This window comes from Xyrauchen texanus, chromosome 11 (assembly GCF_025860055.1).
Source record: "Xyrauchen texanus isolate HMW12.3.18 chromosome 11, RBS_HiC_50CHRs, whole genome shotgun sequence".
NCBI classification, from domain to species: Eukaryota; Metazoa; Chordata; class Actinopteri; order Cypriniformes; family Catostomidae; genus Xyrauchen; species Xyrauchen texanus.
Genome location: NC_068286.1, coordinates 2,870,196 through 2,895,947, shown reverse-complemented (window position 1 = coordinate 2,895,947; position 25,752 = coordinate 2,870,196). Strand labels below are relative to the sequence as shown.

The 25,752-nt window shown below is 39.4% G+C and overlaps 3 protein-coding genes across 4 annotated transcripts in view; all 3 read right to left on the bottom strand.

Annotated features, from left to right (window-relative positions):
* Positions 1–25,752, bottom strand: part of LOC127651530 (B-cell receptor CD22-like) — a 44,943-nt gene that overhangs the window by 17,410 nt on the left and 1,781 nt on the right. The window contains exons 1-2 of one of the 2 annotated variants that reach the window (XM_052137409.1): positions 855–894; positions 367–441 (exon numbers count right to left, since the gene is read on the bottom strand). In XM_052137409.1, coding sequence (XP_051993369.1) covers positions 367–424 — 58 coding nt within the window. In that variant the 5' untranslated portion in view covers positions 425–441; positions 855–894. Of the gene's footprint in view, positions 1–366; positions 447–854; positions 895–25,752 lie in introns of those variants that run through there. The other variant, XM_052137408.1, reaches the window with a different exon arrangement.
* On the bottom strand, positions 4,011–9,708 carry LOC127652009 (B-cell receptor CD22-like). Its single transcript, XM_052138072.1, has 9 exons — positions 9,638–9,708; positions 9,328–9,374; positions 6,562–6,906; positions 6,193–6,432; positions 5,387–5,629; positions 5,200–5,296; positions 5,009–5,054; positions 4,677–4,757; positions 4,011–4,228 (listed from the first exon to the last, which is right to left on the bottom strand). The coding sequence occupies exons 2-9, from the start codon at positions 9,371–9,373 to the stop codon at positions 4,205–4,207; spliced, it is 1,122 nt and encodes a 373-aa protein (XP_051994032.1). The 5' UTR covers position 9,374; positions 9,638–9,708; the 3' UTR covers positions 4,011–4,204.
* LOC127651535 (B-cell receptor CD22-like) lies at positions 13,750–21,494 on the bottom strand. Its single transcript, XM_052137416.1, has 9 exons — positions 21,427–21,494; positions 20,863–21,197; positions 20,493–20,732; positions 19,365–19,619; positions 19,031–19,273; positions 18,844–18,940; positions 14,639–14,684; positions 14,307–14,387; positions 13,750–13,859 (listed from the first exon to the last, which is right to left on the bottom strand). The coding sequence occupies exons 1-9, from the start codon at positions 21,492–21,494 to the stop codon at positions 13,836–13,838; spliced, it is 1,389 nt and encodes a 462-aa protein (XP_051993376.1). The 3' UTR covers positions 13,750–13,835.

The following is a 25,752-nucleotide window of genomic DNA, read 5'->3' as shown; positions in this document are numbered from 1 at the left end:
TCATAATGACTAAATTAGCAGCAGCTTCTACAAATACAATATTATTGTTCAGAGTATTTTTATATGCCGTTAAGGAGCCGTTTTCAACAGCTAGTGCAACGGAGGTCTATTGATGCATTTTTAACAGTTGAACTAAATTTAACTTGACACGGCATCTTAAAAAACTCGGTGCTGGTGCAAGACATGGTCAAATCAATAGCACATTTACATAGAAAGACGATTATAAAACATGCAGACTAATATAACACAACCAGTGTGAGACAGAACTTTGACAACTCAAGTTCAATTATAAATGCAAAGATGAAAACACAACAGCAGATCATTTGAACAAAAAATGCAGAAGGACTCGTAACATCAGTGACTCACCCTGATTCATGAGCAGAAAGATCAGAGGAAGAGGAGGAGCCATTCTGACTGACATCATCACAGCAACACCAACAACTGTACTAAGATTATAATGCCAGACGACACACAAGAATGGCAGTAAGACTTGATTCATGAAAGAATCGATCTTATTATTGCAATCAGATCAGCACTTCATAGTTCAGTTTGTTTTCACTTTGGACACACATGAAACTAGTGTTGATGAACAGTAAGTGTATAGAGCTATAAATGAATGTAGGCAGCATAGCTCAGATATTTATACTTGGAGAATTTGATGAGACATGTGTCTGTATATTGAGCTCTCGAGATGATTGCGGATTGATATTCTGGCAAATCTGAGCACAGTTTGAGACCTTATTGAGATGATCTCTCCTAGCTGCATCATCAACATTATACACTGAACGCAGAATACCAGAACGAAGATTTCAAATGTAACATTACAAATGATGACAAAAACAGAATAATCTTACCGTGCACCAGGGCTTCTTCTCAGCTGTAACCAAATGACACATGTGGAGAAATAAGGAAGACTAAGAGTCTCTGAGCAATGACCACAATTTATAGCGAGAATGCCGTCATTTCCTGATATAATAATAATAATTGTGAGTCCTATCACTCACAAATGGACAACACGCACAGAGTGTGTTGAACTTTATGTCTTGGCATTTATAAAAACCGTAAATCAGACACAATAAGTTCTGAACACTGGATTATTATTGATATATCGTTTTGTTCTATTGGGTTGTTTTTTCCAAAGAAGGAAATGAATGCATTTTGAAAGAAAATAAGTATATAGAGAGTACATATAGTGTTTAATCTACAAACGGCACTAATAATAATGCATATTTTCCATGAAAATTAAATATCAAAAATCGTAATACTCAAGAGGACCTACATATTGTCCGTAAATTCAAGTCCATTATTTATAAACACTGTAACATTAGACACCCATAAATAGCTAAATATAGCAGTATCTGTGGGTGTTTTGCTTCCTCCATTTCTAGTGGGCAGTGTTTCCAGAGTTTCGAAACACTGAGTCACTTTCCTGAGCAAGTGGTTCAAAGTTTAACGTATGTGTCTATGCGTGGTGATATGATGTTACATTTTTGCACTGTATATTTATTAGTGGTCGACCTATATGTTTAATGTCCAATTTTGATGCCAATATTCAGAGAGCAGTGAGGTTAATAGGCTGATATAATGCTGTGGCAGGGCGGAGGGCAGGGCCGGGTCGTGATCCTACACACCCGGTCCCTTATCAGGCTAATCAAACCTCAGAGAGGGATAAAGGCCGACTGCAGAGGATGGTGCGGGAGAGAGAGATCGTTAATGGACATGTCCGTCGAGTGTGTGTTTGTGTCCTTTGTTTAAAGTTTATTATTAAACTATTATTTATGTTGTCAAGCCGGTTCTCGCCTCCTCCTTTCCATTGAACTGCTTTACACTGGTGCCGAAATCCAGGAAGGAGGAGGGATACGCCGTAGTAGAGTTCTCGCCACTACGTCCACCCCAACAGAGCAGCTGTGGCCATCTGCTGGGGGACGAGGAGCCCAGTCGCCTGGAAGCGGAGGAATGGCCGCCAACCGCGAGGGGAGAAGGGGCTCCTAGCCAACCGTCTGGAGCGGTCAGGGCCACTGCCAGGGGTGGATGAATCCCCTTCCAGCTGCTGAAACGCGCCGGGGTCTGAGACCGCCGATTGCGAGCGGGGAGGGGCTCGGAGACCGACTGCATGGAGCGGGAGAACCGATGCCAGGGGGTGGGGGAGACCCCTTCGGTTCCCCGAAAACGTGGCGGAGCATTCCATCCACCAGGGGCTGTCGTCCGTTAGAGGGTGGAGGAATGGCCGAGGAACAAGCTACGGCTTATCAGAGAACTGGTAAGTTTTTTTTTTTTTTCCATCTCTCCACTGCCACTCTGCGTTGGCCTTTTCCCTCTCTTTTAAATTTTACAGTGTTTTTTGGGGGGTACTACACTGTTACAGGAAGTACCTCCCATTTTTAATTATTTCTGTTTCCCTCCCCTTGTCCCCTCCCTCGTCCAGGTAGACGGGGATGACCTGCCGGCAGACGGGGCTTAGGGCACACCCTCCCCCAGGGAAAGGGGGGTGTGTACGTAATGCCGGGGGCTCCCCAGCCTGAGAGAACGAGGGAGGAATGTGGCAGGGCGGAGGGCCGGGCCGGGACGTGATCCTACACACCCGGTCCCGTAGAGAGATTAGAGATTGAGAGATGCTGAATGGTGACATCACACCCAGGAAGAAGGGGAGAAACACCAGAGAGCATTGCTGGTCAACGGTTTGCATTATGTTTTGGATACTTGTGTGCTGGTGTCCCCATCGGGCTACTTGACCAGTTTTACAATGTGAAGTTTTTTGGAGTACATCCTGTGTTCCATTTTCTCATCAAGGCCAAGCAGTTCTCAATTCAGCCACTAGAAGGCGCTTCATTGTTTCATAATCAGTGGGATGAGTAACAGAGTTGACATGATTCAATTCATTTTACTTTCTTTATGCTGGTAATACATTTTTTGAATGTTTGCAGTTTTAACTGAGGTTATGAATAACAGAAGGCTGTAAAAAAAAATCTTAGATTAAAAAAAAATCTTTATTTAGTCTTTTAGGAGAAAACATCAGCAAAAATGAAGCTTAAGGTACAAAAACATCATTAAACATCATGAAGTAAATTAAACAAAGCATACAAGTAAAGTAGAATGTATATTGCTAACATATGAACTTTTTATTTCTCCATTCATTCACATTTTCCTCAATCCTTTAATAAAATAAACCTCAGTAACACATAATCATGACACTCCTGTCAATCATCCATGGCTCCTCCCACACATCTACACATCTCATTCCTCGTTTCATCATTATAGCATCTATTTGTCCAACTGAATAAGGAAGAGAGAAAGAAAACAAGCAAGAAAGAAAAAATGAGATGCAATAATACACTATTTAAAAAGCTCCACATGGTCATTTGGCATTAAAGGAGTTCTGATGCTTACTGTAAGATTCTCATACACAGAATCGCTCTACTCCCCTGGTGGATGGCAGTGTCGAGGACTCCGTGACCGGCATCAAGGTTGATCGTTTCACCATCAGTCTTCGGGACAGAGTGCCCCTTGATTGTTTTGCTGTCAGTCAGGAAGGGGGCATCAAACTTTTGTGAAGCAGCTCGAGGGATTATGAGGATTTATTAGGGATTACTTCATAATTTATACCACCCACATCTTACCAAAATAGCAAAACCATGATGACAACTGCAGATAAATATATATAGAAAATAAATGTGTTTGGAAGAATATGTATTTGAAGGCTGAATAATTGAATGATCCAGATGTGATGCAGATCAATGTTCATGTCAGTAAACATCAGATAGAGACCTCTGGTGGTGGTTTGAGGTTGTTGAACAAGTTCATGTGACACATACAGTAATTACAAGTGAAATGTCCAACTTAAAAAAGTGCAAGAGATACAAAAACAAGCTGATCTAAAAGACTGAAGTTGTGCAATGAAGATTTTTCTGTAATTAGGTTAAAATGACGTCTTCTGTAAACAGTGAAATGTCACAGCAGTGAGTTTGTATCCTATTGAACATCACTTCAGGAGTCGTTTTAATCCTCTGATTTATTTGAACACATGTGTGTATCAGCAACTTTTACACAGAACTTATTTTTATTTATGTCTACTGATATATCAGACTTCATAAGCTTTAAAGAAGAACAAATATAACACTTTAATAACTTATTATGATCCCTGTCAATCATCCGAAGCTCCACCCACAGAAGTGATGAAGGGATTTGATTGGTTGTGCTCCGCCTCTTACTGCACCATCTTCCTGTTGGGCTGAACAAACAATAAGACAGAGATGGACTGATTAAAACACATTAGCAAACAATATTCACAAACTTTATTATAAATGTGAGGATAAAATTAAATGAATGTGTTTGTAGTCTTGTCAACACCTTTAGTCTTTGTGAAACCCGTTATATAAATAAGAATGATGAATAAACTATTAACTAAACATTGATTAATTATAGTCAAATGCAGTGGACATGAATAGTAATAAAATACTGTTACAGAGAAATGTCCATTTGTATTTGAATATTATTGACTGTTATTACTGTTGACTGATGATCAGGACAGTTTTGTTGTTTATTAACAGTATTGAGAAGATGTGAGATTGTAATTGTGATCAACAGTCTGTGTGAGAGACAGAGATTATAAATACAATCTCTCACTGTAGAAACTGACTTGAAATCCTCAATAATGTCTCTTTGCTCTTGAGACTCACTGTGATTGTGTTGTACACATCATCAGAAGATCTGGTCTTGAGATCAAGAGTTGTGTATGTGTCATCACAGCGATCAGCAGTCTATAGAGAAACAGAGAGAGAAGAAATGATTACAAATATTACAAATATAATCTGTCTTGTTCAGAAGAACTTTATGTCATTCAGTTCAATCACTCGACTTCTTTTAATGAAGAACTTCAACACCGAATACTGAAGAATCAGATCCAGTATTTGCACTCATATGAATTATACTCTTAATATCTCTGTACAGTTAATAGTGACTATAAAAATAACAGTTGTTTTCTTATTTTGTAGTTCTGTGATCATCTCACCTCATTCTCCTTTATAGCAGATCTTCTGTTCATTCTTTCTCTCTTACTGTCCAAAACAATCACAAATAAAACACTTTATTGTTGCATATATGACATGTAATATTCCTCGACTGGAGCTCAACTCATCTGATTTCTTCTGATGTTGGAGATGTTACACATGATTCAATTGTGTGTTTAGAGTCTGAACTCACATTATAAACAGGATGATGAAGATGATGAAGATGATGATGATTATTGTTCCACCCACTGTGATCCCCAACATTATATACCAACTGGATCTATGATGGACTGAAAGAGGAAGAACATGAAGATGAATTCTCAAACTGAAGAGAGATGTGAAGTTATACACGTGTGATCTAGTATGAATCAAATCTTTACCTGTCACTGATACAGCAGCTGATCTCTGAGATCCATGTTGATTCTGAGCCACACAGTAGAAGAATCCACTCTGTAGTGCACTGTAACTCTGTCCCGATCCAACAGATGAACTTTCATTCTCCTTAAACCAGGTGTAGTTCAGAACAGGTGGGTTTGAATCACTGCTGCAGGTCAGATTCACTGAATCACCCAAAACTATTTCACCAGATCCACTCATGGACACTGAGACAGTCTTTGGTGAATCTAAACAAAAAGACAAAAAGAACGTCTTTAAACTATAGGTGCACTCTTGAAGAGGTAGTTTCAAATAACGTTCCATGTACGTCCGCTAGCACGGTTTAGACAACTTAATTGTGTTTTTTCTCACTTTAATTTATAAACTGTAGCCATAAGCATGTTAAAATTATTATTATGTTTTCATATTCTAGTTCGTTTATATAACTGAGAGTGTGATTGTGCTGTAGCTATACAATTGATATGTCACAATATTTTTTCCCCCTATATTGTAACAGTTCTTTAGATCCCTGTATCGGTAAAGTGAGTTGGTTTTAGCAGAACATTATATGTTACAGTAAAGAGGAATTCATATTTTATAAACTGTATCCCTTAACCCAATCCCCAAAGCTACACCTAACCAGTGGACTAAACATGTAATGTTAGAGGGAAAACAGACCCTCCAAATTACACTCATCACTTATTATGAATGCACAACTGCTTCCTGGTTTCAACGCAGGAGACTTTTCTCTTTACAGTAAATTACCAAACCTCTCAGAATGAATTACAATCCTAAACCAACATATACTTACATTTAACATTGAGATCAACATGAGGTGATGTGAGATTGTGTCCGTGTACAGCACAGCTATATCTGCCTGCATCCTCTCTTCTGACTGACTGCAGGAGGAGTTTATTGTTTCTCTCAGTTAATGACTGTGTGTTTTTCCTCCAGATGAATGTTGTTCTGTCAGACAGATTACAGGTGCTTTTACATGTCAGACTGACTGTATCTCCCTCTGTCACGCTCTCAGGAGACTCCACATGAAGATCTGACAACAACAACACTTGACATCTGGATATATTGTGGATGAAGATTTCTTTCCCAGAATATAATTGATCTTAAATGGAGATCATAAACCCAAATAAAAACAATCAAGACTGAATTGTGAAAATTGTACCTGTGATATCAAGAGTCACTCCAGGTTTACCAATCCATCTTCCATCAGTTATATTAGTAATGAATCTGAAATAGTACTCGTGTGAATCCTTCTGTGTCACATCATTCAGTCTGATGGTGCAGATCTGCTGTTTATCTCCCAGATACTGAATCCTCTGACTGTATTCAGGGTCATTAAACAGATCTTGAGGCTCTACATCCTTTTCAATAAATTTGGTCCAGAACACTTTCTTGATCTTATATCCAGGAGGGTATTTATAAGTGCAGGACATTATCACTGATGACCCCTTTAGTGCACAGATGTATTTAGAGCTGTAACTCACACCCCAATCATCACTATAAACCCCTGAAAAAGAAGTTATCATTTGATTTATTAGACAATACTATAAACTTTTAACACACATTTTAAACACTTATTGCACATGGACACTGTAATGATATTCATTGATTGTGCAGTTACTCAAGAAAGCCACTAGATGTCACTGTGTTTAGTGTTATTACCTTCTTCATTGATGAGAACGAAAATAGAAACATGCTTGATTATGTACTAGCCAAATTCACTTCTCACTGCTCGCCTAAAAAGAACGAAACTCATGAAAGATATGTTTTCCGTTCTTGCATGCAGCAGCCGCATGAAATATTTGATAGCTTCCTTACTGACCTGAGACTCAATGCGAAGACATGCAAATTTGACCAGCTAAATGATTCAATGATAAGGGATCAGACTGTTTTTGGCATTTGTGATGCAAAAGTCAGACAACGTTTATTAGGAAAAACAGAGCTTACTTTGTAAGTGTCAATTCAAATCTGTCAAGTCAGTTAGTTTGGCCAAATGCATGTTAAAACGTTTGGTGAGATGTGGCCAAAGAGCGTGTCTGTAAGTACAGATGCCACAATCGTTGCAGTATCCTTCAAAGGAAAGCGACGCACACCCAGAGCTGTAAAACAGAAGGATGACATTTATAGTTGCAAACGTTGTGGTACCGAACATCAGCCTAAGCAGTGTCCAGCTTTTGGAAAACAGTGTGCAAAGTGTAATGGTAAAAATCATTTTGCCAAACAATGTTTTTCTAAAGGAAAATTGAGACAATTAGAGCGATGTGTCCAGATGATAGATGAAACTGACCAGAGTGATACATTTATTGTTGGCATGGTAACGTGTGAAAACACACTGGAATCTGAGACCATCCAGAATGGACAGTTATCAGTTATTGCACAGAGTCAAGATGATGCTGTCAAAAGTGACAAATGGGTAGCACCACTACAGATCAATGGGGCGCCAGTTACATTCAAGTTAGATACTGGTGCAGAAGCAAACTTGATCAACATGTCGGACATTAAAACAATGACAGAAAAGCTGAAAATCAGACAAAAGTCAGTAATTCTCAAGGACTACAATGGACAAAGCATTGACTCTCAAAGCATGTGCAAGCTAAAAGTAATAGTGAAAGTCAAAGTGCATCACCTGCTGTTCTCTGTTGTTGCAGAGGAAGTAGGTCCCTGCTAGGTGACAAAGCCTGTGAGAAATTGAATCTTGTCAAAATAGTGTACCACATCAACTATGACAGTTCAGCTATGGGTACAAGTGACTGTAGATGACATAGTCCAATGCTATGCAGATGTTTTTAAAGGCTTTGGTGTCTTGCCTTATGTTTACAAGTTTAAGCTGAAAGAAAATGCACAACCTGCACAACGAGTTCCAGCACCTCTCAAGGATCGTCTAAAGAAAGAATTATATAGGATGACCACATTAGGAGTTATCAAAAGAATTGAAGAGCCAATGGACTGGGTGAACTCCATGGTGAGTGTAAAGAAAAAGAATGGAGACTTAAGAGTATGAATGGATCCAAAAGATCTGAATGAGATCAAGTCCCACACACGCGCAAGTTATTTTCTGCACACAAGTCGGTTTTGACACTCAGGGGCGGGGCCCAATCCTTTCTGTTAACAAATGCTATTGGCTGCTGACCAAATACTATATTGATTGGCTGCATCTCTTCGAATCTCTCGTGATTGGCTGTTGTTGGACGAGAACAGACAGAAAGCGGGAACTTTTTATTTTTGACAAGAAAAAACATACAAAACTCTCTTAGTGGAGAAATAAGAAATATACATCAATTGGAACAATACAATTATTGTCAGTGTAAATGAAAGAAAAGCATCCCCTACACAATACTGAACAACAAAAAGCAAACAAGAAGGGGGTATTAAATCACTAAGACTTGAATCAAAGCAATGCTGAGTCTGATTCAACGGCATTATTCACAAGTGACTGCAACACTGATTCACATACAGACAATCAAACATCAAACAATCACACATTTACACTTAGAAGATCTACAAGACACATTAAAAGACCTGATAGATTGAATCTGTAAGGAGTTGCTGAAGTATATCAATGTGAATGTTTATAGTTTATCATTTGTATTAACAGTATATAAAGAGTGCAAGTTAACATGTTATAAAATAATGCTGAGTTTACTTGTTTGTGTTTTCTTTAAAGAAAAGGGGATGTAATGATATTCATAGATTGTGTCTGTGACGTGATAAACAAGTGTGAAGTTCTTCATGAGTATTTATAAAAGGTGTTGCAGAAAAGCAGAAATGAACATTCAGACGTGTGAAAACTGAACAGAGAACACAACTGAACAAATGATCAGATCAACATCACGCCACACAGACAAAGAAATACATGGAACAAAAAGGCAGATATTTCATGAATAAAATTCAACATTAAAGTTGTGATCATGTAATATCAGTGACTCACCTGCTGCAATCATGAGCAGAAATATCAAAGGAAGAGCAGGAGCCATACTGATGACATCATAACATAAAAGTATATATGAAACAGCATTAATCTTTGAAATTGATTTCATAAAGCACATGTATACTGTAGTATGTATTTACAGCTGCATGAACTGCTCATAGTGTCAGTGAAATCTTTCAGTGACGCTTGTTTAAATGAACTGATCATTGATGCTCAAGATATTTCTCATGTCAGGATTCTTGTGTCATATGAGCTTCATCTATTGCAATAATCAACAATATTCACTTATCTATAAATGAGTTTGTCTTACCGTGTTCAGTTCAATTCGATCTCCAGCGAGAAAAGACAAGAGTTTATTAGCACATCCACTTTATAGCTTTAATCTGATGGACTGTTTGTGTTTTTAACAGTTCTTTAAATACAGCAGCGGAAATATCTCTGCCCCTCCCTCACATCCACATCACTGACCTCAAACATCTTACAGCAAAATAACATCAACTTCAATATAGGAAGTTATTTCCATGTTTTGAGGAATCTGTTTTCATATTTTGTAGTTTAAATCTCAGTTTAAGTTTATTATCATCTGAATCCCCTGAGGAGTCTTAACTGACCGTCTTTACCTGTTAACAAACCTGTCGTGATATAATAAAGTGGGGTAGATATTAGATTACAATGATAACATGAATACACATCTGTTTATGTTTATTGTTCCCCTGTTTCTTTATTACAGGTGTAATTACATCTTAATAACAAGAGATCTTGAAAAGAACAAACTCAAATGCTTTTCTAATGTTTCTCCTGTAGATGGCGATTGATACTGGTGGTAAATGAGGAAGTGGCCATCCCAGCAAAGCAGGAAGTGATGCAGATCAATGTTCATGTCAGTAAACATCAGATAGAGACCTCTGGTGGTGGTTTGAGGTTGTTGAACAAGTTCATGTGACACATACAGTAATTACAAGTGAAATGTCCAACTTAAAAAAAGTGCAAGACATACAAAAACAAGCTGATCTAAAAGACTGAAGTTGTGCAATGAAGATTTTTCTGTATTTAGGGTAAAATTACATCTTCTGTAAACAGTGAAATCAAATCAAATCAAATCAAATCACTTTATTGTCACACTACCATGTACACAAGTGCAACAGTAGGTGAAATTCTTGTGTGCAGGTCCGAGCAACATATCAGTGACGAGACATATACCAATTACAATAGACAACATATTTACACAACACAATTTGCATAACAAATGTACACATACTTACACAACACAATATATAATGTACAGTAAACAATACACACAATATAGAATACACATACAATAAAAATAAAAAATAAGGGTAAGGGTAGATAAAAATATATATACAGTCAGTCGTTGAATTGGGGAGAATATATTTGACAGTCCAGTGTGTGATACAAGACGATGATTAATAAGTGCAGTGCTGATTGTTGATCGTGAGAGATCAAGTGTTCAACAGTCTGATTGCTTGGGGGAAGAAGCTGTCATGTAGTCGGCTGGTACGGGTCCTGATGCTGCGATACCGCCTGCCTGATGGTAGCAGTGAGAACAGACCATGACTCGGGTGGCTGGAGTCTCTGATGATCCTCCGAGATTTTTTCACACACCGCCTGTTATATATGTCCTGGAGGGAGGGAAGCTCACCTCCGATGAGTTTTCTGGCAGTTCGCACAACCCTTGTGATGCAGCCAGTCAGGATGCGCTCTACAGTGCTGGTGTAGAACCGTGTGAAGATGTGGTGGTTCATTCCAAACTTCCTCAGCCGTCTCAGGAAGAAGAGGCGCTGGTGAGCCTTCTTCACAACGGCCTCCGTGTGGACGGACCATGTGAGTCGACTCTCTCCACCGGTGCTCCATTAATGGTGATGGGGCTGTGTTCTCCGTCTTTCTTCCTGAAGTCCACAACAAGCTCCTTGGTTTTACTGACGTTGAGGGAGAGGTTGTGCTCCTGACACCAGCGTGACAGAGTGTGCACCTCCTCTCTGTAAGCTGTTTCATCGTTGTCAGTGATCAGACCTACCACCGTCGTATCGTCAGCAAACTTAATGATGGCATTGGAGCTATGTGTTGCCACACAGTCATGCGTGTATAGTGAATACAGGAGTGGGCTGAGAACACAGCCCTGCGGGGCTCCAGTGTTGAGGGTCAGTGATGAGGAGATGTTGCTGCCCATTCTAACCACCTGACGTCTGCCTGACAGGAAATCCAGGATCCAGCTGCACAGCGAGCTGTTTAAGCCCAGAGCCCGGAGTTTCCCATCAAGCTTGGAGGGCACTATGGTGTTGAATGCTGAGCTGTAGTCTACAAACAGCATTCTCACATATGTGTTCCTTTTTTCCAGATGGGAGAGAGCAGTGTGTAGTGTAGATGCAATGGCATCATCAGTGGAGCGGTTGTTGCGGTAGGCAAACTGCAATGGGTCCAGAGAGGTGGGCAGCACAGAGCAGATGTAGTCTCTGATTAACCTCTCAAAGCATTTGCTGATGATGGGGGTCAGAGCAACAAGATGCCAGTCATTTAAGCAAGTGATTTTGGCTTGTTTCGGTACAGGCACAATGGTTGATGTTTTAAAGCATGTGGGGACTACAGACAGGGAGAGGGACAGGTTGAAAATGTCCGTAAAAACACCAGCCAGTTGGTTCGCGCACGTTCTTATGACGCGGCCCGGAATGCCGTCTGGACCCGCGACTTTACGGATGTTCACCCATCGGAAGGATCGGGTTACATCCGCAACAGAGACGGAGAGTGAACCAACCTCTGTAGCGTCAGCCGCGAGTGCTCTCTCCGCGAGGGCGGTGTTGTTGTCCTCAAAATGAGCATAAAATGAATTAAACTCATCTGGGAGAGATGCAGCGGTGTTCATGGCGGAGTTTTTATTCTGTTTATAGTCTGTGATGATGTTAATTCCCTGCCACATGCTTCTAGAGTCTGTGGTGTGGAACTGTCCTTCAATTTTGTGCCTGTACTGGCGTTTGGCTGCTCTGATAGTATTGCGGAGGGCATAACTGGCTTGTTTACGCTCCTCCGCGTTCCCGGAATTAAAAGGTGCCGCACGAACCTCGGCGTTAACCCATGGTTTCTGGTTGGGGTAGATCCGTATTGTTTTGGTTGGCACAACGTCCTCTACGCACTTACTGATGAAACATGTTACGCTGTCAGCATAAACCTCAATGTCGTCATCAGAGGCGGACCGGAACATCTCCCAGTCCGTGTGATCAAAACAGTCTTGTAGCGCAGAGTCTGATTGGTCCGACCAGCACTGGATCGTTCTGAGGGCGGGTGCTTCCCGTTTCAGTTTCTGCCTGTAAGCGAGCAGAAGCAGAACGGAAGAGTGGTCCGATTTGCCAAATGGTTGGCGGGGGAGGGATTTGTAGCCATCCCGGAAAGGAGAATAGCAGTGGTCCAAGACCCGGCCTCCTCGTGTGTTGAAGTTTATGTGTTGGTGGTATTTTGGTGCTATTGTTTTAAAATTTGCTTTGTTGAAGTCCCGGCTACAATGAACGCAGCCTCAGGGTGCACGGTTTTCTGCTCACTTATACAGCCATACAGTTCCCTGAGTGCCCGGTCTGTGTCGGCTTGTGGGGGGATTCCCGCTGTGAATTCCCTCGGTAGCCAGAATGGTCGACACATAAGCATGAGATATTCCAGGTCAGGAGAGCAGAAAGACTTTATGAAATGTACGTTCCTCTGATCACACCATGATTTGCTGATCATAAAACATACACCACCACCTCTGCTTTTACCTGAGAGGTCTTTCGCTCTCTCCGCTCGGTGCACGGAGAAACCTGCGGGTTCAATGGCCGAGTCTGGAATCTCCGCAGACATCCAGGTTTCTGTAAGGCAGATAACGCAGCAGTCCCTCATCTCTCGTTGGAAAGAGATCCGCGCTCTCAGCTCGCAGAGTTTGTTGTCCAGAGACTGAACATTTGCAAGTAGTATACTGGGTAGCGGGGGTCGTTTTGCGTGACGTCTTACTCTGATTAGAACGCCAGCTCTTTTTCCCCTTTTCCTTCTGTGTTTCAGTGTTTGTAAACAGCGGGTCGGCATTGAGGAATTTGAAGTCCGGTTTTGGGTGTGTAATTGCCGAACCAATGTCCAAAAGCGTTTGTCTGTCGTACACAATAAGGCAGATAACATCCAAGACAAAAAAACACAAAACTGTAAACAAAGCAAACAATAAACTGCAGTGTTTTGACGGAGCCCGCGACGCAGCAGCCATACTCAGCGCCATCTGTCACAGCAGTGAGTTTGTATCCTATTGAACATCACTTCAGGAGTTGTTTTAATCCTCTGATTTATTTGGACACATGTGTGTATCAGCAACTTTTACACAGAACTTATTTTTATTTATGTCCACTGATATATCAGACTTCATAAGCTTTAAAGAAGAACAAATATAACACTTTAGTAACTTATTGTTATGATCCCTGTCAATCATCCGAAGCTCCACCCACAGAAGTGATGAAAGGATTTGATTGGTTGTGCTCCGCCTCTTACTGCACCATCTTCCTGTTGGGCTGAACAAACAATAAGACAGAGATGGACTGATTAAACACATTAGCAAACAATATTCACAAACTTTATTATAAATGTGAGGATAAAATTAAATGAATATGTTTGTAGTCTTGTCAACACTTTTAGTCTTTGTGAAACTCGTTATATAAATAAGAATGATGAATAAACTATTAACTAAACATTGATTAATTCTAGTCAAATGCAGTGGACATGAATAGTAATAAAATACTGTTACAGAGAAATGTCCATTTGTATTTGAATATTATTGACTGTTATTACTGTTGACTGATGATCAGGACAGTTTTGTTGTTTATTAACAGTATTGAGAAGATGTGAGATTGTAATTGTGATCAACAGTCTGTGTGAGAGACAGAGATTATAAATACAATCTCTCACTGTAGAAACTGACTTGAAATCCTCAATAATGTCTCTTTGCTCTTGAGACTCACTGTGATTGTGTTGTACACATCATCAGAAGATCTGGTCTTGAGATCAAGAGTTGTGTATGTGTCATCACAGCGATCAGCAGTCTATAGAGAAACAGAGAGAGAAGAAATGATTACAAATATTACAAATATAATCTGTCTTGTTCAGAAGAACTTTATGTCATTCAGTTCAATCACTCGACTTCTTTTAATGAAGAACTTCAACACCGAATACTGAAGAATCAGATCCAGTATTTGCACTCATATGAATTATACTCTTAATATCTCTGTACAGTTAATAGTGACTATAAAAATAACAGTTGTTTTCTTATTTTGTAGTTCTGTGATCATCTCACCTCATTCTCCTTTATAGCAGATCTTCTGTTCATTCTTTCTCTCTTACTGTCCAAAACAATCACAAATAAAACACTTTATTGTTGCATATATGACATGCAAGGTTTGCACAAAAATCCAAGATGGCAGCTTGATAGTTGGATGGCAGTTTGTTAGTCTATTATCATTTTTTATTATTTTGTCCTTTTATCAATTTATATTATTTTTGTTTTAAATGTCTAAATGGACAACAGATACAACAAACACATAATCTCAGCTTCCGATAACGTTTTTATCACATAATAAACATCGGTCGGAAAAATTGCGTGTTCTTTGGGACTTGGCACGCTGAAACATCAGGAGCCAAATTAGCTCAAGCCGTTGAGCTTGTGCAGGGTCGTGAGCCAGTGTTTCAGCGCAGGTTCTGCGGGCCTGGAAGCGAGGGAAAGCAGCCTGCGTGTGATGAAGGAGAAGGAGAACAGCATCTTTTCGACGTTCTTGTAACCTTGGACTCGAGTCTTCTAGCAAAGACTTGTTTGCTGTTGCTTTGTTGAGGAGTTTGTGAGCCTTGCTCACGGGCCTGACAGCGTGGGAATACAGCTTCGCAGTTCGCAGGAGAGTTTTTTGGTACGTCCTTTGACTTGTTAAACTGACTTATATGGACTCTGTGGCTATCAATTATTCGGCCAAAATGTGGTTATTAACCGTTGGATGTGTGCTCTTTTTGAGCTCTTTTTGTTGGACACCGTACCAAGCTAACATCAGTGGCCATGGGCATGGTTCTAGCGCTTTACCATTGTTTAACTCTTCATCTGTAAATTTTAAAAATTGGACATTCTATGGACCGTCTACTAACATTGTGGTTTTTGAAAAATATCATTGGTTGTTGTATCCCGTAAATCTCAAGCACTTTGATCCTGCAAGATGCACTATAACCAGGGAAGAGAACTATTGTAATATTTACAATGGTTTGCCGATTTCTAGAAACAGAGAGAGTAATCCAGTTAAATGAAGGTGTTTAATAATTTTATTGTTATTAATGTCTGGGAATGTATTATCAAACCCAGGTCCTCATGTTGCTACAAATTTTAGTACTCCAACTGATCTGAAATCAAGGTCAGGACTGGGTTTTATACATCTAAATATTCGTAGTCTGCTGCCAAAATTGGATACGGTATATATTTGGGCTAAGAATACAAATCGCGGATATTATAGTTATATCCGAATCTTGGCTAAATAAATCTATCTCAGACAAAGATATTAGCATTTCTGGATATAAGGTTTTTAGAGCTGATAGACCAAAAAGGGGTGGGGGTGGCAATTTATGTCAAAGAACATTTCGAGACAACATTGCTATTTTCAATTTCCATAGCTAAACAGTATGAATTATTAGCTCTAAATGTATCTGTGTCTAGGAACTTGCAGCTAACCATAGCTGGTTGTTATAGACCTCCATCGGCAACTGGGCCTATACATTCAGTAATGGACTCGTTAGCTCTTTTGAATTATAAAGAACTGATCTTATTAGGTGATTTTAACTTGGATTGGATGCATACAATATCCGATCATTTTAAAGTACTTTGCGATGATCTAAATCTCTTTCAATTAGTAGATTCACCAACTAGGCCTAACATGAAATCTATGGAAAAATCAACTTTAATAGATCTTGTCATAACTAATGTTCCATATAAATACTCGTCAGTTTCTGTATTTGCTAACGATATCAGTGATCACTGTGTCGTGGCAGTAGTTAGAAATATGAAATTACCTCAGCAAAAACCAAAAATTATTACGAGGCGTTTTATGAAATATTTTTATGAACAAGCATTTTTATACGATCTTGCTCAAATTGATTGGGATAAAATTGTTTTAATTCCGGACGTTGATTGTGCATGGGAGTATTTTTATGATCATTTTATGTTAATTGTCAATAAGCATGCGCCCATGAAAAAATTTAGAGTTAAAAATCGTGATAATCCGTGGTTTTCGACTGCCTTACGTGATCTCATTCAAGAGCGGGATGTCGCATGGGCTAAGGCCAGACAAACAAATCTAAGCTCTGATAGGCTGCATTTTAGGCAACTTCGAAATAAATGCATGGTGGCGACCAGAAAAGCTAAATCAGATTATTTCCTTGATAAAACCACAAAAAATTTAACTAATTCTGGGAAGTTTTGGAGGAATATTAAGTACTTAACTGGTAGTAAAACTACAAACCTTCCTTCTAGTATAATTAAAGACTCCATTAAAATCGTAGATAAAAAACAAATGCTTAATAGTTTTAATAAAAATTTTATTGCATCGGGATCTTTATTTGAAACAAATAATTATATAAATTCAAACATAGATTTCCTTGAAGCAGAGCGTAATCTATGGCAAAGTGAATTTGCTTTTAAACAAATTATTTGCTCCGATGTCTGTTCTGCTTTAAAAGAACTAGATGTGAATAAATCGCCAGGTCCTGATCATATTGCCCCATTGTTTTTAAAACTAGCGGCTGATCTTATTTCTCCCTCACTGACGTATTTGTTTAACATTTCTTTATTAACAAACAAAATCCCACTGATCTGGAAGTCAGCATTCGTTGTTCCTCTGTTAAAGGGAGGTGATCCTTCTCTAATGGACAATTATAGACCTATATCCAAACTTTGTATCATCTCGAAAATGTTGGAAAAATTAGTAAGTGAGCAATTGACACAGTATTTAAACACTCATAATATTTTGTCTATTAATCAATCCGGATTTCGTAAAGGCCACAGTACGTGTACAGCTGTTTTAAAAGTCTTAAATGATATAGTGGAGTCCTTAGATGATAAGAAACATTGTGCATGTCTTTTTATTGACTTATCAAAGGCCTTTGACACTGTGGATTATGATGTGTTACTAAAAAGACTTCGATCAGTGGGACTATCGGAAACTGTTATTTCATGGTTTAGTTCTTATTTAAAGGGAAGAACCCAATGTGTTCAGGTGGAAGGTTTTCAGTCAGATCCATTGGAGGTCGTTAAGGGAGTCCCTCAAGGATCTGTGCTTGGCCCGTTATTATTTAGCATATATATAAATTGTTTGGATTTTAATATTGAAAACACAAGGTTTCACTTTTATGCAGACGATACAATTATATATTGTTCAGATTCATCTAAGCAACAATCTGTGGCTTTCTTACAGTCTGCTTTCGATATGATAAAAAATAGGTTTTGTGCATTAAAGCTGGTCTTAAATGAGAAAAAAACTAAATGTATGTTATTTTCGAATTCCAAAATCTCTACTGAGAATTCAATCTCTTTTTTGACTTTTCAGGGTAATCTGATTACATCAGTATTGGAGTACAAATACCTTGGTATCATTATCGATAACACACTATGTTTTGGGTCACATATTAAATATCTGAGGCAAAAACTTAAGAAAAAATTAGGATTCTATTTTAGAAACAAATCATGTTTCTCATTTAACGTGAGAAAGAAACTAGTGTCTGCTACCTTCTTACCAGTTTTTGATTATGGGGATGTAGTATATCAGCACGCCCCTCTTACCTTCTTGTCTCTCTGGATGCTCTGTACCATGGTGCTTTGAGATTTATAACTGACTGCAGATTTTCGACACACCATTGTGACCTATATAAAATGGTTGGCTGGTCGTCAGCTGAGTATTAGAAGGAAAAAGCACTGGTACCAATTGATTTACAAAGCTATATTGGGTTATTTACCCCCTTATCTTTGTTGTCTTATTAAACAGAAGTCACCTGGTAATTACTCATTACGTTCTAAATCGACCTACAATTTGTGTGTGCCTTTTGCCAGAACTAAGATGGGTAAAACCTCTTTTAAATATGCCGCAGCATCGGATTGGAATCTTCTCCAGACTGAGATGAAGTTAAAAGATGTAGTATCTTGTAGTCAATTTAACTATTTATTAGATAATGATCTGAGTAAATTAAGTGTATGTAAATGTTTTTAACCAGATGCATTTTTTTTTTTTTTTTTTTTACGTAATGAGATCTGATTATGTTTGTGTGTTGTAACTTTGATGTAAAATGTCTGTGTAAACTAAGCTGCTTATCTTGGCCAGGACACTCCCGAAAAAGAGATTTTAATCTCAGTGAGTCTTCTTTCCTGGTAAAAAAAATAAAGGTTATAATATTCCTCGACTGGAGCTCAACTCATCTGATTTCTTCTGATGTTGGAGATGTTACACATGATTCAATTGTGTGTTTAGAGTCTGAACTCACATTATAAACAGGATGATGAAGATGATGAAGATGATGATGATTATTGTTCCACCCACTGTGATCCCCAACACTACATGCCAACCAGATCTATAACGGACTGAAAGAAGAAGAACATGAAGATGAATTCTCAAACTGAAGAGAGATGTGAAGTTATACAGGTGTGATCTAGTATGAATCAAATCTTTACCTGTCACTGATACAGCAGCTGATCTCTGAGATCCATGTTGATTCTGAGTCACACAGTAGAAGAATCCACTCTGTAGTGCACTGTAACTCTGTCCCGATCCAACAGATGAACTTTCATTCTCCTTAAACCAGGTGTAGTTCAGAACAGGTGGGTTTGAATCACTGCTGCAGGTCAGAGTCACTGAATCACCCAAAACTATTTCACCAGATCCACTCATGGACACTGAGACATTCCTGGGTGAGTCTAAAACAGACAAAAGAAAATGTATAATCATGTTTTGAGATTGATAATCCAGTGATCTGTTACAACAGTTACTGCAACATCATAAACTCACACATGACATTTAAAGTGACAGTATCAGAGTATTTCTCTCCAACTTCATTTCTGGACTTGCACTTGTATTCTCCACTGTGATCAGAGCGGATACTTGTGATGCTGTAGATTTCTCCAGATCCAATATATTTTGTCCCTTTAAACCAGCTGATGTTAGCAGGTGGGTTTGAATCACTGCTGCAGGTCAGAGTCACTGAATCACCCAAAACTATTTCACCAGATCCACTCATGGACACTGAGACAGTCTTTGGTGAATCTAAACAAAAGGACAATAAGAACGTCTTTAAACTATAGGTGCACTCTTGAAGAGGTAGTTTCAATTAACGTTCCATGTACGTCCGCTAGCACGGTTTAGACAACTTAATTGTGTTTTTTCTCACTTTAATTTATAAACTGTAGCATGTTAAAATTATTATTATGTTTTCATATTCTAGTTCATTTATATAACTGAGAGTGTGAACAGTAACAGTTCTTTAGATCCCTGTATCGGCAGTTTTATGAAACTATTTGGTTATTCATATTATGTCCAGCAGTGCAATAATTAAGAAGCAGGTCGCCAAAATAAACACAAACTCTGGCGCTTTCTCTTGCGCTCGGTGCAGTTTCAATCACAATTCCTTTACGATATTGGGATGTATTGCATTATACTGAATTGTGACATGTATCGTATCGTAATGTGGTTGGCAATACCCATCAGACTGATTTCACAGTGAATTTGGAAACAGTAGGTTGAGTTTTCTAGAACTAATATCGTTATGCGTGCAGTGCCCCCAGTGGCAGAAGCAGGAAGTGTTTGAACATGTGTGAGCTCCATTTTCCAGGTATAAATCCACAGAGGGGTGCCAAAAACAAGTTGTAAAGTGAGTTGGTTTTAGCTGTACATTATATGTTACAGTAAAGTAGATTTCATATTTTATAAACTGTATCCCTTAACCCAATCCCCAAAGCTACACCTAACCAGTGGACTAAACATGTAATGTTAGAGGGAAAACAGACCCTCCGAATTACACTCGTCACTTATTATGAATGCACAACTGCTTCCTGGTTTCAACGCAGGAGACTTTTCTCTTTACAGTAAATTACCAAACCTCTCAGAATGAATTACAATCCTAAACCAACATATACTTACATTTAACATTGAGATAAACATGATGTGATGTGAGTTTGTGTCCGTGTACAGCACAGCTATATCTGCCTGCATCCTCTCTTCTGACTGACTGCAGGAGGAGTTTATTGTTTCTCTCAGTTAATGACTGTGTGTTTTTCCACCAGATGAATGTTGTTCTGTCAGTCAGATTACAGGTGCTTTTACATGTCAGACTGACTGTATCTCCCTCTGTCACGCTCTCAGGAGACTCCACATGAAGATCTGACAACAACAACACTTGACATCTGGATATATTGTGGATGAAGATTTCTTTCCCAGAATATAATTGATCTTAAATGGAGATCATAAACCCAAATAAAAACAATCAAGACTGAATTGTGAAAAATATTACCTGTGATATTAAGAGTCACTCCAGGATAACCAGTCCATCTTCCATCAGGTTTATCAGTAATGAATCTGAAATAGTACTCGTGTGAATCCTTCTGTGTCACATCATTCAGTCTGATGGTGCAGTTCTGCTGTTTATCTCCCAGATACTGAATCCTCTGACTGTATTCAGGCTCATTAAATAGATTTTGAGGCTCCACGTTGGCCAATACACGAGTTTTGGTCCAGAACTTATTTTTGATTTTATGATTACAAGGGTATTTGTATGTGCAGGGCATTGTCACCATTGACCCCTTTAGTGCACATATGTTTGAATGACTGTAAGTCACACTCCAATCTCTCTTATTACCATCTTTACAATCATCTTGACTATAAACCCCTGAAAAATAAAATTCATAATGACGAAAAAAAAAGCACGTGTACATAGAATGATGATTATAAAACATGCAGACTAATATAACACATCCAGTGTGAGACAGAACTTTGACAACTCAAGTTCAATTATAAATGCAAAGATGAAAACACAACAGCAGATCATTTGAACAAAAAAAGCAGAAGGACTCGTAACATCAGTGACTCACCCTGAATCACAAGCAGAAAGATCAGAGGAAGACTCGACGTCATTCTGACTGACATCATCACAGCAACACCAACAACTGTACTAAGATTATAATGCCAGACGACACACAAGAATGGCAGTCAGACTTGATTCATGAAAGAATCGATCTTATTATTGCAATCAGATCAGCACTTCACAGTTCAGTTTGTTTTCACTTTGGACACACATGAAACTAGTGTTGATGAACAGTAAGTGTATAGAGCTATAAATGAATGTAGGCAGCATAGCTCAGATATTTATACTTGGAGAATTTGATGAGAAATGTGTCTGTGGACTTCCGGTTTTACGATCTATGGAGTAGGACGCAATTTTTGGAGCTCCTGCAGTTAGCTTTAAAATCAAGTTTATTGGCACATTTTTGTGATATTTTTCTTAGTGTTAGCTTTATTTAACACTTCTTATTGGATTATTGCTGATCAAAATGCCTGCTAAATCAAAAACTGGCGGTGCTACATCCGCGGCGCTTCAGCGGCCTGTTGCGCACGATACATCCTCGCCTGTTAGTGATTTCAAGGAGGAGTTGCTCTCCTCACTTCGCAAGGAGATGGCGGCTATTTTCAAAACCGAACTTCAGGATGCCCTTAGCGGAAACCTTACGTCTATTAAGACGGAGCTGCAGGCTGTTAAATCCGAATTGACCTGTACTATTACAAACATTCAGGCTAAAGTGATCGCCCTGGAGAGCACTGTAGTTGAAGTGGAAACTTCGCTCTCCACCTGTAGTGATAACATTACTTCGCTACAGTCTAAAGTGGAACACCTGTCTGCTGAGCTGCTAAGAGTGGACAATAAGTGTGAAGATCTCGAGGCCAGATCGCGTCGCAACAATATACGGATCATTGGCGTGCCTGAAGATGCAACCAACCCTTTCATGATGTCGGCTGTTTCTACTTTGCTCAGAGAGGCCTTTCAGCTGGATAAGGACCCCATTTTGGATCGCGCTCACCGTACCCTGCAGCCCAAGCCCAAATCCGGGGAACGTCCTCGCCCCATAATCGCCCGTCTGCATTATCACACAGACTGTGCAGATATTCTACGGCGAGCCAGAACCCAACAAAGAATAAAGGTTGGCGACATGGCTATACACATCTTTCCCGACCATACCGCGAAGACTTCCCGTGCTCGTGCTGCCTTCAATGATGTCCGCCGCCAGCTCCGTGAGATACCGGGGATACGATATGGCCTTCTCTATCCAGCTCGCCTCCGTGTCACATATGATGGTACCGAGAGGGAGTTCGTATCACCGGATGACGCCAGCGCATACATTAAGACGTTAATCAAATAAGTGATCTGACAACGTTTCAGGTAACGTTAGTATTATCACCGTGGAAGTAGAATGGACATTTAGGATCTGTTCATTAACACACTAAGTTCTATGTTATAGTTGATATGTCCATGTGTGTCTTTTTCTATATTGTAGTATGTTGCAGGAGCCCGCCTTCACTGCTATTATTAGGCTAAAACCGGAAGCCTTGTACTTAGGGATTTTACTCCTAGTGGAGTTAGCGCTGGGTTCTCCATCGTTTGGGGATGGGGTCGATGTAAGTGCTTTGGTGAGGGTGGGAGGGATGGGGTTAACGTGTGTTCGGCCTGTTTGGCCATCCAGTTCTTGTGTGTATGGGGGGGTGGGTTTTTTTTTTTTTTTTTCTTCCTTTTTCTCGGGGTGGTGTTTCACATTCATCTACGATACTTTTTAAATGACGGCTAATATTGGCAATTCAGGACCCACTCTTATAGGTTCACATATTCGACTTGTGAGTTGGAACATCAAGGGTTTGGGAAGTCCCATTAAAAGATCTAGGGTATTTACTCACTTGAAAAGGCTAAACGCGGACATAGTGTTTTTGCAAGAGACCCACATGCGCACCACAGACCAGGTTAGGCTAAAATGCCCGTGGGTCTCTGAGGTGTTTCATTCAAATTTTAACTCTAAAGCCAGAGGGGTCGCTATCCTAATTGGTAAAACAGTTCAATTTTCAACTTCTAAATTGATTTCTGACGAAAATGGCAGATATTTAATCATCTCAGGTACACTGTTACACGTTCCCGTATTACTAGTTAATATTTACGCCCGAAATTTTGATGACTCAGATTTTATGAATAAAGTATTTGAACGCCTTCCCTCTCTACATGACAGCCTCCTTATTTTTGGAGGGGACATGAACTGCGTTATTGATCCTGGGCTAGACCGCTCCTCCCCCAAAAGCATGACCCCTTCTTTAATGTCCAGAACGCTCTCTGACTTCATGGCTAAGAATGGTTGCATTGATCCCTGGAGATTCTACAACCCTACCGGTAGGGAGTATTCCTTTTTATCACATATGCATAAATCCTTCTCTCGAATCGATTATTTTTTCATTGATGCCAAACTTGTATCCAAGGTGTCAACAACTAAATATCATCCTATAGTTATTTCTGATCATGCCCCGCTCTCTTTGGATATTCAGCTCTCTTTGCAACCCCGTTATTCTTCACCATGGAGGTTAAACACTCTGCTCTTATCAGATGACAAATTTAACTCTTTTATTGCATCTTCAATTGATGATTTCATCATGATCAATCAAAACAATGCTGAACCTATCTCTTGTTCACTATTATGGGAATCACTCAAAGCATATTTACGGGGCCAAATAATATCTTACTATGCGTATTTAAATAAAACTCGGACAGCTAAACTTCAAGAGCTTTCAACCAATCTCGACAAGTTAGATCAACAATTAGCCGCTTGTCCCTCCCCTAGCTTTCTCAAAGACCGTGTTAATCTACAAACTGAACTAGACCTAATTACGACTACTGAGGCAGAGCAACTTCTATTACATTCACGTTACACATATTTTGAGCATGGTGACAAAGCAAGCCGGCTCCTTGCCCACCAGCTGCGACGCCAGGCTCCCTCACGTATGATTCTTCAAATTAAAGATTCCTCGGGCATACTGCATACTGACCCAAATATCATTAATTCAGTATTTAGCTCTTTTTATTCATCGTTGTATAAGTCAGAATCCTCATCTGATGTCTCTGAAATGGGTGCTTTTTTAGAAAGCCTCGACTTTCCTACTGTAAGCCCTCATGCTACCAGTGATCTTGATCTGCCGTTAACAATGATTGAAATTAGTGTTGCCATAAAAAATATGCAAAATTACAAGGCTCCGGGCCCAGATGGATTCCCAGTGGAATTTTTCAAAAAGTTTCAATCCAGATTGGCCCCGATACTGCTTTCTGTATACGAGGAATCTCTACAGGTCGGCTCTCTCCCTCTTACTTTAAGGCAAGCCTCCATAAGTCTGCTGTTAAAGAAAGACAAGGATCCCGACGTTTGTGGCTCTTACAGACCCCTGTCTTTACTAAACGTTGATGCTAAAATCCTTGCTAAGGCGCTGGCTAGTCGTTTGGAAAAACTTCTCCCGGCTTTGATTTCAGAAGAGCAAACTGGCTTTATAAAGGGCCGTCAGTTATTTTACAATGTCCGCACCCTTTTAAATATAATATACGCAAAAAATTCCACTATAACCGTTGAGGTAGTTATCTCAGTTGATGCCGAAAAGGTATTCGACAGAGTCGAATGGGATTTCTTACTCGCCGTACTAAAAAAATTTGGATTGGGTGATACATTTATTTCATGGATACGCCTTCTCTATACATCCCCACTAGCTAGCATCTCCACTAACGGTATTCAATCTGCTTTTTTTCCTTTATCCCGAGGCACCAGACAGGGTTGTCCTCTATCCCCTTTACTCTTTGCACTTGTCATAGAGCCTCTGTCTATATATCTGAGATCCTGTTCCAGTTTTTCTGGTATATCCCGTTTTGGAATGGAATTTAAACTTTCCCTTTACGCGGACGATTTGTTGTTATATGTTTCCGACCCCGGCCGCTCTATACCAGTAATTTTATCCTTTATTCAGAAATTTGGCTCATATTCAGGTTACAAGATTAATGTATCCAAAAGCGAATGCTATCCTGTCAATGCTCTAGCGTGTCAACTGAGTCAGTCCGATATCCCCTTCAAACTGAGCCCCTTAGGTTTTAAGTATTTAGGAGTAAACGTAACCAGAAAGCTTACCTCTCTTTTTTCTACCAATATCTCCCCTTTAATGTCTAAAATTAAGTCTGATTTTCAAAGATGGAGGGGCTTGCCCTTGTCGCTTATAGGTAGGATCAACACAGTAAAAATGAACATCTTACCCAAGTTTTTGTTTTTATTTCAATGTCTCCCCCTATTCTTACCTAGGCGCTTTTTTAAAACACTTGATCAGGATATATCTAGCTTTTTAT

What these genes read in the sequence shown, in the direction of transcription:
- LOC127652009 (XM_052138072.1), bottom strand. Translation starts at nt 9,373, where the DNA reads ATGGCTCCTGCTCTTCCTTTGATATTTCTGCTCATGATTGCAGCAG. An exon ending in TGTTGATCTCAATGTTAAAT is followed by an intron (nt 5,630 to 6,192) that starts GTAAGTATATGT and finishes CTTTTTGTTTAG; the next exon opens with ATTCACCAAAGACTGTCTCA. An exon ending in TTCATCATCCTGTTTATAAT is followed by an intron (nt 5,055 to 5,199) that starts GTGAGTTCAGAC and finishes TGTTTTGGACAG; the next exon opens with TAAGAGAGAAAGAATGAACA.
- LOC127651535 (XM_052137416.1), bottom strand. Translation starts at nt 21,494, where the DNA reads ATGTCAGTCAGAATGACGTCGAGTCTTCCTCTGATCTTTCTGCTTGTG. An exon ending in AGTGACTCTTAATATCACAG is followed by an intron (nt 20,733 to 20,862) that starts GTAATATTTTTC and finishes TGTTGTTGTCAG; the next exon opens with ATCTTCATGTGGAGTCTCCT. An exon ending in AGCTGCTGTATCAGTGACAG is followed by an intron (nt 18,941 to 19,030) that starts GTAAAGATTTGA and finishes TTCTTCTTTCAG; the next exon opens with TCCGTTATAGATCTGGTTGG.